This window comes from Hippocampus bargibanti, linkage group LG07 (genome assembly GCF_051943395.1).
Source record: "Hippocampus bargibanti isolate YZ-2025 linkage group LG07, ASM5194339v1, whole genome shotgun sequence".
NCBI classification, from domain to species: Eukaryota; Metazoa; Chordata; class Actinopteri; order Syngnathiformes; family Syngnathidae; genus Hippocampus; species Hippocampus bargibanti.
Genome location: NC_142740.1, coordinates 12,971,298 through 12,987,077, shown reverse-complemented (window position 1 = coordinate 12,987,077; position 15,780 = coordinate 12,971,298). Strand labels below are relative to the sequence as shown.

General features: G+C 39.9%; 1 protein-coding gene across 5 annotated transcripts in view; it reads left to right on the top strand.

The window, feature by feature from the left end:
* The window catches only part of sgip1a (SH3GL interacting endocytic adaptor 1a), a 51,727-nt gene that overhangs the window by 15,014 nt on the left and 20,933 nt on the right, over window positions 1-15,780 (top strand). For 4 of the 5 annotated variants that reach the window (XM_089000042.1, XM_089000040.1, XM_089000045.1 and 1 more), the window contains exons 3-13: window positions 145-169; window positions 1,633-1,695; window positions 2,016-2,081; window positions 2,389-2,559; window positions 8,028-8,039; window positions 10,293-10,314; window positions 10,407-10,482; window positions 10,966-11,048; window positions 11,545-11,625; window positions 13,407-13,481; window positions 14,929-15,705. In XM_089000042.1, the coding sequence (XP_088856168.1) occupies window positions 145-169; window positions 1,633-1,695; window positions 2,016-2,081; window positions 2,389-2,559; window positions 8,028-8,039; window positions 10,293-10,314; window positions 10,407-10,482; window positions 10,966-11,048; window positions 11,545-11,625; window positions 13,407-13,481; window positions 14,929-15,705 (1,451 nt within the window). The remainder of the gene's footprint in view (window positions 1-144; window positions 170-1,632; window positions 1,696-2,015; window positions 2,082-2,388; window positions 2,560-8,027; window positions 8,040-10,292; window positions 10,315-10,406; window positions 10,483-10,965; window positions 11,049-11,544; window positions 11,626-13,406; window positions 13,482-14,928; window positions 15,706-15,780) is intronic. The other variant, XM_089000044.1, reaches the window with a different exon arrangement.

Genomic DNA, 15,780 nt, shown 5'->3' with positions numbered 1-15,780 from the left:
GTGTGTCCACAAAACCATGTTAGTTTCGTTACAAAATAGATGCTTTTGGTCTTTTTAGATTCTAGGCTTTTGTGTCGCTATGTAATATTAAGTATGTTTGTGACAAACATTTTTTTTTCTCCTCTCATCTTTCCTTTCATACAGGGGGTCCCCAGACAGAGAGGGGGGTGTAAGTACACTTACATTGAATACATATGAATGTACATCCATCAATGAATTTATTTCCAAATGTGGTTCTGACATGATGTCGTAAAACTGCAGTTTTTTTTATTGTTTCTTTGTTTTGAGAAACTTTACAGTTATATAGTACTACATTTTCCGTACTAAAACGCGCACCTCCGAGACGCACCTAAAAGCTTTCCATTTTCTAAAAAGCGCAGTGCTCCATAAATTTTGATGACTTGTGTATGGTCATTACGGTAATATTACGACCAAAATAAGTCCTTGTTAAAGACATGCGTACAATTCAGATTTCAAACTTAAGACGATCAGTTACACAGTTAAACACGGAAATAGAGCAGCGACAAGAGAGTTAACGAGTCAATGTTGTTACTTGCTGTTGATTAATTAATTGAACTGCATCTTTCCTTTATTAAATACGTTTGACTGACATCCGATCATTCGCAGCTCTATCTCGTAGATGCGTTGTGGATTAAGACTTTTAATGCAGTCCGCCTAATATTTGAAAAAAATAGACCTTCGATTGGCTGGCAACCGGTTCAGGGTGTCCCCTGCCTCCTGCCTCAGAAGACAAGGGAAAGGCCCCTGGATCTCCCTCGACACTCGTGAAGAGAAAGCAGTTCTGAGAATGAATGAATGAATGAATGAATGAATGAATGAATGATACAAAATAGGCCAATCATCGAAGGTGCGCCTCATGATCCAGTGCACTTTTTAATGTGGAAACTGGTAGTTACTTGAGTTGGAACTAAAATACATTCTTTCAATTTTGTTTTGTTTTGTCCTTTTTACTTGCCAGGATCCTGCAGAGGTTGAATCGGTACTGAACTCAGTGAAATTTACTTCTCAAAGTAGCTGAGCCTGTAGAGTAGAGCAGAACACTGCATGGATCTTTGATGCCCATATGTCACTGATTGATGATGAGTTAGAAGTGTTTGCGCAAGAGTGGGTGTTATTTTTTTCGGCAGGTTTCGTTCAAGATATCAAAAGTTTGCATAGATGTTTTCACAAACTGTTTTTCTTGTCCCAAAGAAATGTTGAACATGTGCAAAATTTAATGGTGGCACTCTTGGCAAGCATCAAAACTCTTGGCTTTTTTTTTTTGCTACCTTTTGCAACTTTAATGAACTTGATAGAAAGCCATCATCCGCAACACATACATACACTCACAAATTTGCGTCTCTAAGAGATATATGGGCTTTAGTGTTGAATATCTTTGCCTCAAAAAAACTCAGAGGTGGCAAATGACACGTGATTGCTGCCAGTGTTGATGCTGCTGTTAGTCTATAATTAGAAATCTCACAGGGATGTGCTTTGTTTTCGTTCTAGCAATACATAATAGAAATAATTAGTTTCCCCCTCAATATTGCTGAGGCAATGTAAGCAATTGTCAAATATCACGCGTGGCTTCATTGTCTGATGAAGCCTTTGTTTTTTTCCTTTTCTTCTTAGTCTCAGAGGAGGACCAATGGAGCCACAAATGGATTCTATGGAGAAATTGACTGGGAAAGATATGTAAGAACCCCGTTTAGCAAATTTGACGCACGGGAACCTTATGTATAGCCAGATCAATTTAAAAGTACTCAGAAGTGTTAATTATATACAGTAAAGTCTCGTTATATCGATATTCAAGGGAGTCCGAAAAAATATCGATATAACCGGGACTATCGATATATCCGACCCTGTTTGCATGTAATTTTCTCCGTGCGTGCATAGAAATAGTATCGATATAACCGGGACTATCGATATATCCGATATCGATATAACGAGACTTTACTGTAATTTATATTTCCCTGTATAGTAATGTAGCTTTCCATTGATTCATCATGTTTCAGAATTCACCTGAGGTGGATGAAGAGGGTTATAGCATCAGACCTGAAGATGAGGCAGACCAGGAAAATATCCTCAAACAATGTTTTTTTGTGTGGATAAATACCATTTGTCCACCTGTTTTGTTCATGCAGTTTGCAAGTGTCTATTTGTTCATGAAAAAACTGTGATGAGAGCAAAATAGATCTACTCTCTCCGAATTACACTGCTTTTTACTTTTCATTCGAAAATTCATCATAAAGATAGACCAATTCCATGAGTGACGCAGATCTGAAACTTGTGAATTAAAAAGCCAATCTTGTTTTTTGGTTTTTGATCATTGTGTCGTTATAGTCTTTGAAGATTTCAACACTTTTCCTTGACACTTCTCTCCTACATTGCCCCAAGTCCCATTTCTTCTCTTCTGATGAGTCAGAAGGGGAGGAAGACCACAGGAAAAAGTTCAAAATTAAAATTAAGCCGCTCCCAGCTGATCAAGTTGTGGCGGTCCCCTCAGTTGAAGAGCTCAAAGCCTCCATAGGCAACATTGCTCTATCCCCTTCGCCTCTGGTGAGTAACTTGGCCAACATTTTTTATTCTCATAAACAGTCTACCAACCCTCGTAATGAGCATGTACAATTTACCCCTGTTTTTCACATTTTTATCTGCTTTAATCCTGCTCTGTTGTGCCAGGCACGAGCAACTGTTGGGCCGTGTGCACCCCAGACACTTTCTCAATGTGGCCCGTGGGTCAAGAAATCACATGTCATTGAAGTCATACTTGTAACTATTCAAATCAATTCATAATGAAATCATTGATAGTGGTGAAATGGTCAACAACTTTTCAGTTTCCACCCATTGCTGGTCAGCAATGTGGGAGGGAGTTTTCCCCTCTGTTGGGTGGCGTCAATGTGTGTCAGTCGTGCGGCAAAAGTTGATTGATCAGAGGGGGGACCAAGATGTGTTCCAAATGTCAACCATTTCATTGCAAGCAAACCTGTACTCGTATGACAAAGTTGTCAATTACTTTTACACACTCCTCTTTCGGGAGGGTGACCCAAAAAGATGCGTCCTACTGAGTCCCTCACTGCAGCAATGTTTTCTCCCGAAAGAGGAGTGTGTAAAAGTGATTGACAACTTTGTCAGACGGGTACATGTTTGCTTGCAACGAAACGGTGGACTTTTGGAACACATCTTGGGGAAGCCATGAATTGACTAAAAAATGACTGTAATAGCAGAAACTCTAGTGACTGGTCTTCCATAAACTGATTGATGTGTGGTTGTAATTTGAAATAAATAGCTTTTTAATCAAAGCCGCAATTGAAATTTTCATGGGTACATATCTTTTTGGGTCACCCTGTATGTTCTAAACCGAAACCTTTTGCAGATCAATTTTATTTTGTTGGACATATTTAATTAGGAAAGAGCTGCATAGGTATTAAGATATTTAATGTCAATACAGCTGAAGAACACGACCAGGCTTCCCGCTCTGTCCATGTTCCCTTGGACGTGTTGTCACTGGAGAAAGTAAATTCCCAGTGTTTCACATACTTACCCAGTAAATTTGATTTTGATCCTGATTGATATATGCCACATCTATTAATAACTCACAAATTAATAGTCATCATAAAAAGTAAAATAATTGCCATTGCCAATGAGTTGGTGGGTCAGGGGAAAAATAGCACTCAGCAGCAATGTCTGCTTGTTCTTTAAGAACCACACCAAAATTGTAATGTGCGTTTGTGACTATACTAATGCCTCATTATTATGGATGGTGTTATTAAAAAAGGGATATAATACTCTTAATAACTGGATATACATGTTACTGTATTTTCTACACCACAAGGTGTTTCAAAATTGCAAAGACCATCTTCAACAAATGACCTATTTTAAAACTTTGCATGTATTAGGCATAACACATTATAAGGTGCATCGATTGACGTCTCCGGACAAGTTGTGTCCATAATTTGTAAAATGGCTTCAAATGACTTCTACTGAGCGTATTTTACAAATATTCCACTGCATATAGCTATATTTTACGTTTTAAGACTCGCGCTGAATATTCAGGAAGTCTTGTTTTTGAGTTGGTGACGAGTCCGTACGTGACGTCACTGAAGGAACGCCCCTGACCGAAAAAAGACACATTGTAGCAGTCCTTCCATCACATCAATGTATTTTCCTGTACTTGTTTGGTCTGAAAACCTTGTGTTGCACCAAAAAGCCGCCAGAAGAGGGCGACCAAGCTCCATAGAAGGAATTTATCAGCCTGTGGAAACGTCTCAGAGGAGCTTGGATGCCATTTTCTGCCTCTTTTTGGGTGATACATTTCCCCCCAATGTTGCCTCAAAATGGCACAGAATAAATTCTTTAATCGACGACAAACATGTATGCTTTCCTCTTCAGAACTATTTGAATCAAATTCATAACTGGATGTGTAACAAGAAAGCATATTCTCTGAAGCCATTGTTTTGATTCTCCAGCAATGCAAGACGTCTTGGTGTGACGTCTCGAACTGGGGCGGCGGGACTTTCTGAAAATGCCCAATTCACAGCTCAATTTTGGACACTTTAAGTCATTTAGGAAACAAAAAACAGATGTCGGTTGTCCTTTAAGGGGAATACAATTCAATCCAGCTTTATTGATACGGAGCTTTCCCAACCGCTGCAACTGTAACAAAGGTCTTTACAAAACATTATCAGAATACTGATCTCTATGTAAAGTCCATCCGATTATATGGCGCACTGTTGGCTTTGGAGAAAATCAAATGATTATAGGTGTGCCTTAGTGTGCGAAAAACACAGTGATTCAACCCAAAACAGGCTACAATCTGTCAGTAGCACAACTTAAACCTTAATTGTGGAGATCCAGGATATTTACCTTCTCAGTTTTAACCCTTGACTAAAATTCAAATCCCATGGACCAAAATAAGTCCTGAACACTTATCTAAATATAGAACATTGATATAGATCCCAGTGACCTCACCCTTCTCCCATTTATGTCACGCAAATCATTTCCGCCACACCAATAACCGTCTGTTGATGACCGGGTGTCAAAACAGCACAGTGCAAAAATTACTTGCTTCGTTGGTGAGGGCGGAGTTGGGACATGATTGTCCTACCACTATAAAGCGGTAAGGTGTTGCTTGGGTAGCCACCTTGAATAATTCAGTTAGGAAAGTGGGAACACAGAAGGTGTGTGTCATTCAGCTGTTTTAGGTTGCCAACAGTCACATGAGCTCTGGATCTCAATAATTTATTTGGGCCTCAACGTTCAACCAGTATGACTGTCGAGATAAGTTGAACACACCAGATGTGAGAGGATTTTTATACTCGCAGTCATTGTTGACAAGGTTTCTTCAGCCGTCATCTGTACTTCTTTGAAGGTACCGGACGTTTCGCTTCTCATCCAAGAGGCTTCGTCAGCGAACTAAGATTTTGCTGGTAGCTCTGGCCCTATATATACATATACCAGCCAAATTTTAGTTAGCTGACGAAGCCTCTTCGATGAGAAGCGAAATGTCCGACACCTTCAAAGAAGTACAGATGACGGCTGAAGAAACCTTTTCATCGATGGACCACTCCTGTACAACTGAGAGCTTACACAGATGTATCACAGTCATTGTGTGCATTTGTGTTGTAGGCACCGGTTGAGGCATGAGGAGCTACAAAAAACTGAATCTAGCTCGAGTTTTGCTGCATTTACGTCTTTTTAAGCAGCATCTTTCCATGAACAAAGAAAGCACATAGCAAAGGAGAACCCAACCAATCAATTGCGATCGACTGGTAGAACGCAGAGGACTCTTAAGTCCCCATGAGGGGTACTGAGGCAAATGAATTTTGTGTGTGTGTGTGTGTGTGTGTGTGTGTGTGTGTGTGTGTGTGTGTGTGTGTGTGTGTGTGTGTGCGCGTGCATGCATGCGTGTGCGTGCGTGTGTGCGTGTTTTGACTATTATGTTGACGACGATGATGATTGTTATTTTATATTTTGTTAGCATACACCAGAACCTGTACATTCTGTCACTGTTATGTCCACAAAGAAGTGATTAATGTATTTATGTCAAACTTACTGGTCGTCAGAGAGATGTTTCCGGAGTTTTCATTCAAATTGATTGTGTATTGTGTAAATATGCAATTGATATTAAACAATGTGGCAGCATATCAGGAGGTCTAAGAATACTGCATTCATGTGGAAAAAGCAAAAATACCCCGAGGTGTGACTGTGGCCATGCAACAATCAGCTATTTCCCAAGAATTAAAGGACAACCGACGTCACTTTTTTGTTTCTTAACTGACATCAGAAAAACATTTTATAGCATCTAAACTACCCAACAAACACAGAGTGATATTTTTATTCAAATGCAAAACACCAATAAAAATGACTCAAAGTGTCCAAAATCTGCAAAAAATTGATCTGCGAATTGGGCATTTTCAGAAAGTCCCGCCCCCAGTTCGTGACGTCACGCCAAGACGTCTTGCATTGCTGGAGAATCAAAACAATGGCTTCATTTTCGGAGAATATGCTTTCTTCTCACACATCCAGTTATGAATATGATTCAAATAGTTCTGAAGGGGAAAGCATACATGTTTGCAATTGATTAAAGAAGTCCTTCCGTGTCATTTTGAGGCATCTGGACTGCAATGTATTGTCCCAGAAGAGGCAGAAAAAATGGCGACCAGCTCCCGTGAGGAATGAATCAGCCCTTTCCACAGGCTGACAAATTCCCTCCATGGAGCTTGGACGCCCTCCTCTGGCGGCTCTTGGGTGCAACACGAGGTCCCCAAACCAAACAAGCACAGCAAAATACATTGACGTGATGGAAAGACCGCTACAATGTGTATTTTTTCGGTCAGGGGCGTTCCTTTAGTGACGTCACGTACGGACTCATCACCAACTCAAAAACAAGACTTCCTGAATATTCAGTGCGAGTCTTAAAACGTAAAATATAGCTATATGCGGTGGAATCTTATTAAAATACGCCCAGTAGAAGTCATTTGAAGCCATTTTACAAATTATGGACACAACTTGTCCAGAGACCTCGGTTGTCCTTTAAATGACAGGTTTTTTTTATGTATGCAAATACATTTTTCCTTTCAAAATGTATCTGCTGCAAATTCCAAAATTTTCCATTGTGAGATAAATAAAAGTCATCCTATCTTCACTGAAATTGGGCTGCAAAGCATTACTTCCGGGCCACTAGGAGAAGCCAGGCCAAAGAAATCAATGGATAAGTCAATGGATAGTCAATGGTTAACCTCAGTCACCCAGTGTAGTGTACAGGTCAGAATGTCAGCATTTCCTGTTGACATTGTGAGAATGTCAATGATAGGTTGTGAGAAATTGAGTTGCGCTTGTTTCAGCATCCAATGGAATTAATCATTTTCATCATGCCCCCCCCCCCTGTTGCATCACTTTAATCACTCATGGCTCACTGCACAAGTGGAACACACACAAGAGGGAGAGGTGGTGAGGGGGGGAGTGGTGAATGAGAGCATGGCGTAACGTGAACACGGTTGAGATTTCAATGTAAATTAAACAGATAAAGGCAATAGCGGGCAAAATTGTGGGAAAACATTGAATGACAAAAATAATGTTGGGTCTAAATAGATCATTTTTGGATGAAAACATGAGAATACAAAGAGGAGAAAGTGTTGCAAATTCCTGTCTGTATTTTTTCACCTCGTCAACACCCTTGAAATATTTTTCCAGGTTTTGAAGTATTCATGGGGTAAGTGCGCACAAAAATATAAGAATCATTGTGGATAAAGCAACACACAGCGACATATATACTTATTTCAACCATTTGATGTGTTAGATTTATGCTCCAACCTTTTTAAGACTCCTTGCATAATGCTGAACTAAAAGTAAATAGATAATAATAATAAAAGTCCTGAGGCAAATATCATATTTCTTGGCCCGTTAGATTCATCTCCTTATCAAATTGCTGCAGCTGTCTTCCTCTGATTTAGCTGATGGTCGTGTTACTGATTTGTTACTCTCTGACCAGGTATCTCTTCTCTCTTCCTTTTTGCTGGTCACAGAGACGTAGCCCGGTAAGTGTCCTTTGCCTCCATCGCTCCTTGGTCAAGCTGTAGACACAGGACGTCACAAGGCTCCGTGTGCCTAACACAAGAGAATATGCATGGATGGGATCAGTGGCTGAAGTGATGCATCGAAACTCATAGTCATTGTCGAACATATGGCTAAAAGGTGTACAAAGATTACAAAGAATGTACACAAAATATATTGTGCATGCTGTATATTTAGATTCTCTAAGTGCATGTGTTTTTCCACTATGAACTTGCTTGGTCCCAGTATTGGGGGAAAAAAAAATATTTAAATTTAAAGACAGCTATTCTTTGCCGTTTTACCTCAGTCACCACCCATAATGGATTTCTCACATCCTTTGGATTGCTCCCAATCTTTTTCCTTCACTCTTTTTGCTCTTGTGCTTTCTCTGTCCCCCTTGGTGTGCCCACAGAGACTTCATATTTGCATGCGTATTGGATATGTGACTGTTTGACCACAGCTGTAATCTCTTTCGCCTCTCAAACAACCCAACCATCATTTCAAATCTTGTCTTCTCACTCATCCTTTTTTCTTCTTAAAGCCAGCATTGAAAGACTTTCTTTTTAAGATAAACTATCACCAGATTTTCCAGTGTATAAGGCATACCCAAAAGCCTTATTTTTCTTCAAAAGACAACCCTGCACCTTATACGCAGGTGTACCTTATATGTGAAGTAATATTGAGCCACAACAGGTCTCGCAACTCCTGGAAACAGCCACCGACTCCCTTTGCCCCTGTAGAAGAAGTAGTGTGTAACCCCAGTACTGATCTATATAATGGAGTGTGCCTTATATTTGGAAAACTTTTATATATGTGTATATTAAATTTGGAAAACCTTTTTTCATTCATTGAATACTCCAGTACGCCTAAAATATGGAAAAAGATTAAAAATACACCATTCCTTGGAGGTGCGCCTTATACTCTGGTACGCCTTATACACTGGAAAATATACGTGTGTGTAAGCTCTCAGTCGTACAGGAGTGGTCCATCAATGAAAAGGTTTCTTCAGCAGTCATCTGTACTTCTTTGAAGGTGTCGAACGTTTCGCTTCTTATCCAAGAAACTTCGTCAGCAAACTAAAGTCTTACTGGTCGTTTAGGCCCTATATATATACCCCTACTCTCCAGACATGGCGGTGCCAGACTCTGCTATGATAGGTCCCCCAACCTGAGAGCAGGGAGCAGAGGACTACAGTGGAGTGGCAGGGAGTGGCACACGGAACCAAACAATTATTCGCACTCACAACTAGGGATAATTTCGAGTGTTCAATCAGCCTGCCATGCCTGTTTTTGGAATGTGTGAGGGAACCGGAGGACCTGGAGAAAAATGCAAACTCCACATAGGGAGGCTCACGACCCCTGCACTATGAAGTCGGCATTCTTCCCACTTGAACACTGAGCCACCCACTGTCCCAATATCAGAAATGCAATTAGGCATCATCTGCGACGAGCTTCCTTTTTAGATGCTTGTTTATCACGGCCGAGCTATTTTGAATGGAAAGTTTGTATGACATATTTTTTGGTGAAATGCACCCAAACTTTCGAACTCTGTGATGAACATGAGCCAATGCATGTGACTGCATTGCCCAACCAATTGTGGCAGCAATGCTTTTCACCTTTCACTGTGACTCTATCTTCCGGCTTTCCCCATGTGTATGTCTTCGCTGTGCTCGCTCGCAGGCGCTACACATTAAAAAGAAGGTGTGTCACTGTGTGTGAACTGCGGATTAGGAGGAGTCGTCTCATTTTTGTTTGTGAAATAAAATGGTCAAACATTTTAGTTCAATCTTGATTTCATGAACTATGATTTCATTTTGTCTTAATTATTCCAGGAAAATGCATGCTAATTTAGTCCCATGTAATATTTTATTAATGCCCATTTGAATTTTTTTAATTTAGTTTTGTTTAATGAAATGAAAATGACTACCAGTCAATAAAATTCCAAAGTAAATACTGGTATCCCTTAATGGATAAAGGGTATACGAAGTAGCGTTTTGACATTGATATTACAGTCGGTTTATCTGGATGTGAGATGCATCTAGGTTTATTCTGTGATAATCCCTCTTTATGTATTTTTTTCCTCATAACATTCACTTTTAGACCATTGCAGTTTTATTAATTTGTACTGCTGCAGGTGCATATTTATGAGCCAAAAGTAATTTTTTTAAGGATACAATGAGTCATTAAATATATTTCGGTGTATTTGATGACTTGACTGTAATTTTTGTGTTGTTTTAGGGGTTGAAAAGGAACACTTGCAGTAAGTATCCGTTTCTTTAAACGCCCCGTTCAGCTCACTTTTACAAAACTGATATATTGCAATGAAAGACTTCACGTGTATCCTGCAAAAAGGTGAGGAGATTGTCAGACCAAGACGTGTTGTTCCCACTGTGGCCCCCACACCAGTTCTTGCAACACAAGCTCCCAGGTATGTACACACCGGTTCTTTCACAAGTGGTTGTTGTTGGCTATACGTATATAGAATTGGCCCCAAACTTTTTTTGCATTGTTGACCGGTTTTATGTCAGGACATATTTTTTAGGGCTTACATAGAAAAAAAAATAAACATTAAGTATTGACCATTACAGTGATTGTAGTAGTGTTTCTTCTTTTTTTCTTGTATAAGGCTACCATTCCGACCATGACTATATTGGAGAAAACCACCCTTGAGCTGCCCCTGCCTACTACACAATATGTTATACTGTGCAAGTGTGCAACACGGCCATATATTATCTATTTTTGTGATTGTGTTTCAGCTTTAAAAAATATAGTTCTAGCATCTTTGATATAAAACACAAAGTTAATCTTGGCTCAGCTGATATTAGAAGCACAATCATTGTCAATTGTCAATATATATGTCCTAAATGACAAAATGACAGTGTGGATGCTTTTTTTTTTGTCCTTACATCAGCCAGCAGACACCAGCCTCTGAAATCACGACAAATTTGTTTGGGCCTCCTTTGGAAACTGCTTTTGGAGACGAGAAAATAGAAGGTAGTTTCATCTTTTTCTTGTTTAATTACTATTTCACTTGGCTGTGATGCAGTCATGCAATTTTTACGATAATCAAATGTTCTTCCCAATGTCACGATGTCTGTGCTGTGGTCACAATTTAAAGTGCCAATCAGGGGGCTTTGTTGTTTGTGCCTCCTGTAGCTTGTTTCTATGCAGAGTCTGTTGTCAGCCCCCCGTATTCAATCCTGTTTAATTTATTGATGAAGGGGAGTTCTTACTTGTTACATGAGTCCCACATTTCAAAGAGTTATTCTTGAAATGAATCAGACTTGTGTGTGGAACAGTTCTTTGATGGTGTCAACCACAATTGTTTGTCTCGGATGAACTTTTTTTGCATCGAAACTTGAAACAATGCTAGACTACGTTGAACTGCTATTACATTTGTAGTTTTGTTTACTTTCAAAATGTATTTGTATTTTTATCTGAGAGTCTTTAACTCTCATGTTTTGGTGTTCTGCCTTCTTCCTGAACCAAGTGGTTCTCTCTGAGTCTGATGTGTGGGGGGCTTCTGTGTCAGAGCCTGAGTCCTCTTTGAAAAGAGCCTTCCCCACAGGAAGTAAGTTTAGAATTTTCTAATTTGCCTTGCCTCTTCATTTCCATGGTGGCAGTACACACATTCCTCAAGTCATCTCCCCCTCATCATAAAACATCAATCCTATAAATGGCCATAACACTCACTAGATGTCAACCTTTTCATTTGATCACAAATTGACTCATTGTTGGTTGTAGTTTTTTTTCTCTTTCGTATGCAGTGCTCTGGAAAGGTGGTGGAGGTCTCACCTTTCTTGTTCTTTTCCTTATGCTTGACTGTGACGGTTAATTTGCTATATGTTGCGTGGTTCATGTTTTCTCTGCCATTTTGGGGGTTCTTTCGCTTATGTCCACACCTATAAAGCTATTATTAATTACAAATGTTTATTTCAGAATTACATTTCCATTTTAAAATGTTATCACAAACATCACCACAGTTACAGGTCAAGGTTAAACGTACCGATAGTCAATGAATGCCCAAAGAAAAGTCATTTTCAGAAAAAAACACTTGTACAATAATGGTGAATTGTTTTACTGTTGAAGACTTCTGGTGATCTCCAATTTTCTTCAACCCCAATTGCAAATGAAATTTATTCGCCAAAACTTTGAAACCAGCTACTTCTTGTCATGTTTGCCTGTGAGAATACTTTAGCAATTAATAGTATAAAATAACATTCTCTTGTAATGTCGGTTCAATGCAGATGACGACGTTTATAACGTTTCAAAAGGAATTTTTGTACCAATGGCGGCTGAATAATTTTATCTTAGGCTTTGGCATTAAGAAAATGATGATGAAAAATACAAATCACAGTTCTAATGAAGTTAGCATGTTGTCTAAAATGTAGCTAAAATAGAATCCAATGATTTCTAATGATAGTCCACTAAACACAATACAAAGACAAAATATTTCATGTTCAAACAACTTATTTCCCTCAAAATATTGCCTTTTTTTAAACCGTGCAACACGGTCCAAAAATATTAGGGACTTGACAGCAATAGAGTGAGGAAGTTGATGAATGCTCAAAAACACCTGTCAGAATATTCCGCAGGCGAACAAGTTATGTAATTTGAACATGGTGAGTGTCATGATTGGGTTCAAGAGCATCCCTGAAAGACAGACCTTTGTCAACATACAATTTTATTGTCTACTCTCCACAATATTATGAAGATTCAGTGAATCTAGAGAAATCTCCAGATAAGCAGCAATGCGGAAAACTGACATTGACTGCCCTTGGCCTTTGATCCCTCAGGCGACAGTGAACTCAGTTTGTCGTTACATCTATAAATGCCATTCTTAGAGTAGCCCAGACTTCTCTGAGTCGAAGCTCATCTGAGAATGGACTGAGGCAAAGTGGGTTGTGGTCTGATGAGTCCACGTTTCAAATTATTTTGGTGGAAACCAGGATCTTTGTTGCATATTCAATTTATTACACATTTGCAAATCATTGTACATGTATGCTGTTCTTGTCTACGTTTTAGACACCATCCCAACTTTGGCAAGGCAGGGGTTTATAATCCTTTTTACAACTGAAGACATTGAGTGATGTCATGTGCATAATAAAATGATGTCTTGAGAGGCTACACAAAATGGTGACACCGGCTTTTTCATTTTCATTTTTTTTTCTTATTCTTTTGAAGTCGACATTGCCTAATTTCTCGTGGGTGTTGTTTCATCTTCATTTTGGGGGAAACTGTTACATTGAAATCAGATTACATCCTCACCTTCAAACTAACCTACGTGTATTGCTCTCTTTTTTATTCATCATTCAAAGTCTGTGTTAATTGTTTCATTGACGATATCTGCAGCTCCACCACCACTGCCACCCAAGAATGTTCCAACGTCGCCACTGACAACTGACTCTGCCTCGAGAGATGACCCAGGTAAAACATTTTAGAATTTGACCCTCACCATTACATCAGGAATTGTATTTTTCCCCCTATTTAGTGATTTACCCTGTGTATAGTGACGGACAAATGTTTTGTCAGTAACTGGAGAACTTATATATACAAAGACTATGTTAACGTGGATTACTTATTTATTTATTTATTTATTTATTTGTTTGTTTGTTTTTCCCCAGTGTAGTGTTTACACTTGACTTTTGAAGCAGAAATGGGGAATTTGAAATTAAATTCAGCTATATTTACCTATAGGTGACAGCAAGAAGGACATCTTTTTTTCCGTGGCGCTGGCGAGCTATCTCTCTAGCTAGCTAGCTCTCTATTTGCTATCTAGCTGGGTATTTATCTATCTATTTAGCTATTAGCTATCTATTAGCTAGCGAGATAACTTTCTATCTGTTTGAGTTACTGTCGGGTTGAGTGAACACTGGCGCGTGTAGCTGCCGCTCCTCACCCACAGAAAAACTTAGCCTGTGACTGTAAAGTGACCTTGAGAGTTTTGAAAGGTGCCTATAAATGAAATGTATTATTATTATAAGGTCCACTTTCATCTCCAAAATGCGCGCGCACACACGCCATGATGAGCAACAGCCTGATACGGAGGCTTGTGCCCTCAGTGAATTGTACACGATACAACTGAATGAGAATAATGATAATAATAAAAGACACACAGTAGCGCAGCTCTGATCACTAGCTGCAATTGCAGACTGCTGTGCGCCAACTCCTTCCAGTAACGAAGGTCATGTGCCACCGTAAGATTGATCTGCTTTGTTTTGTTTGATTGTTTCATACTTTTTGTGAAAAATGATCGTGATTGGATGATTAGGGTGCAGTTTAAATTAACACAAACATTTATTACAGACAAAAAGACACTCTACCCCCCTCACGATTGGCTTGGGATCAGTCCACAATCAACCGGTCGATTGCAATTGATGTAATGGGCACTCCTGGTATACATGGTTCACCAGACACAGTATCAAGCTAGTCCTATGGCTAGCTCAGTCCTCAGACCTCAACCGTGTTGCAAACCTTTGTAGGGCAATAAAAAGATGAGTGCAGAGGAGCTGATCCATATTGCAGGATAATATTTTGAGGGATTGTGCAAGAGGAATGGATGAATATCTCTCTTTCTGTGTTCTCCCATCGTATTAAATATTTCAGAGAAAATTATGTGCTGTGAGTTGAACAAATTATTAAATTAAGGGCTGCTAATAATTGTGTATTATATGATGTAAATGTTTTCCTTGTACCACATAAATGCAGTTAAATTACAGGTTAGGTTTGACTTTTGTAACTTTTTTTAACGGAGTTTGCAAACTTAATCAGGATTGTAATTAATGATGGAGTGCAGTTTCTTGCCTCCAACTGTGTCAACACACTAATCACCTCTTCAAATAGTCTGTCTTTAAAAAGTGGTTGTCTGTCTCAGATGTATCGACAGAAGCGGAGAACTCGACAAGAAAGACATCCATAGCTGACTTGGATAATCTATTTGGACCAGAGCAGGCTCCACCTGCAAATGAGGATGCAGGTGACACTTGGGTGTGCTTCAATGAGCAATCTCCGAAGCAACCGCCTCTACCTGAGGAACATGCACCCCAACTTCTTCCTTCCCCACCTCCTCCAGAGGAAGCAGCACCTCCATTATCAGCCTACCCCCCTTCTCCTGAATCTCCTGCCCCACCTTTACCTCTATCACCACCACCTGCAGAAGACACAGGATCTCATCTGCCAAAACCACATTCTGCAAAAGAAGTTCAGATATCCCCTCTACCAAGTTCCCCACCACCGGCAGTGGAGCCACCCTCTGTCCCCTCAGGATCTAACACATCCAAGGACCAACATCTTTCACCCATCATTCCGTCACTCCCTTCAACCAAGGAGCTTACCGCATATCTTCCGACGTCAACTCATCCGCCGGGTGATTCATCAGCCAGCACCCCAACAGCTCCCAAAGCAAGCGAGCCTCCATCAGTGACCTTACACGAAAAGGAAACAGCAACATACACTTTTCCACCAATCCATACCGAGAACGCAGATGAACGAGATGAACGTCGACCTACAGTGGATGAAGGTGAAATTGCCCCTTCACCCAAAGACGCAAGCCAGGGGAACCGAACGACACCTCCACCGCCCCCTCCCCCAACTTACCGCACGGTGGTCTCATCTCCAGGTCCAACATCAGGGACAGGTGGTATGAAAAGCGGTGAGTTGACGAAGATTGGGCCTTCCTTAGCCTACAATTTGCTTTGTCAATGTTGTCTGCCAGGCAGTCATGTCA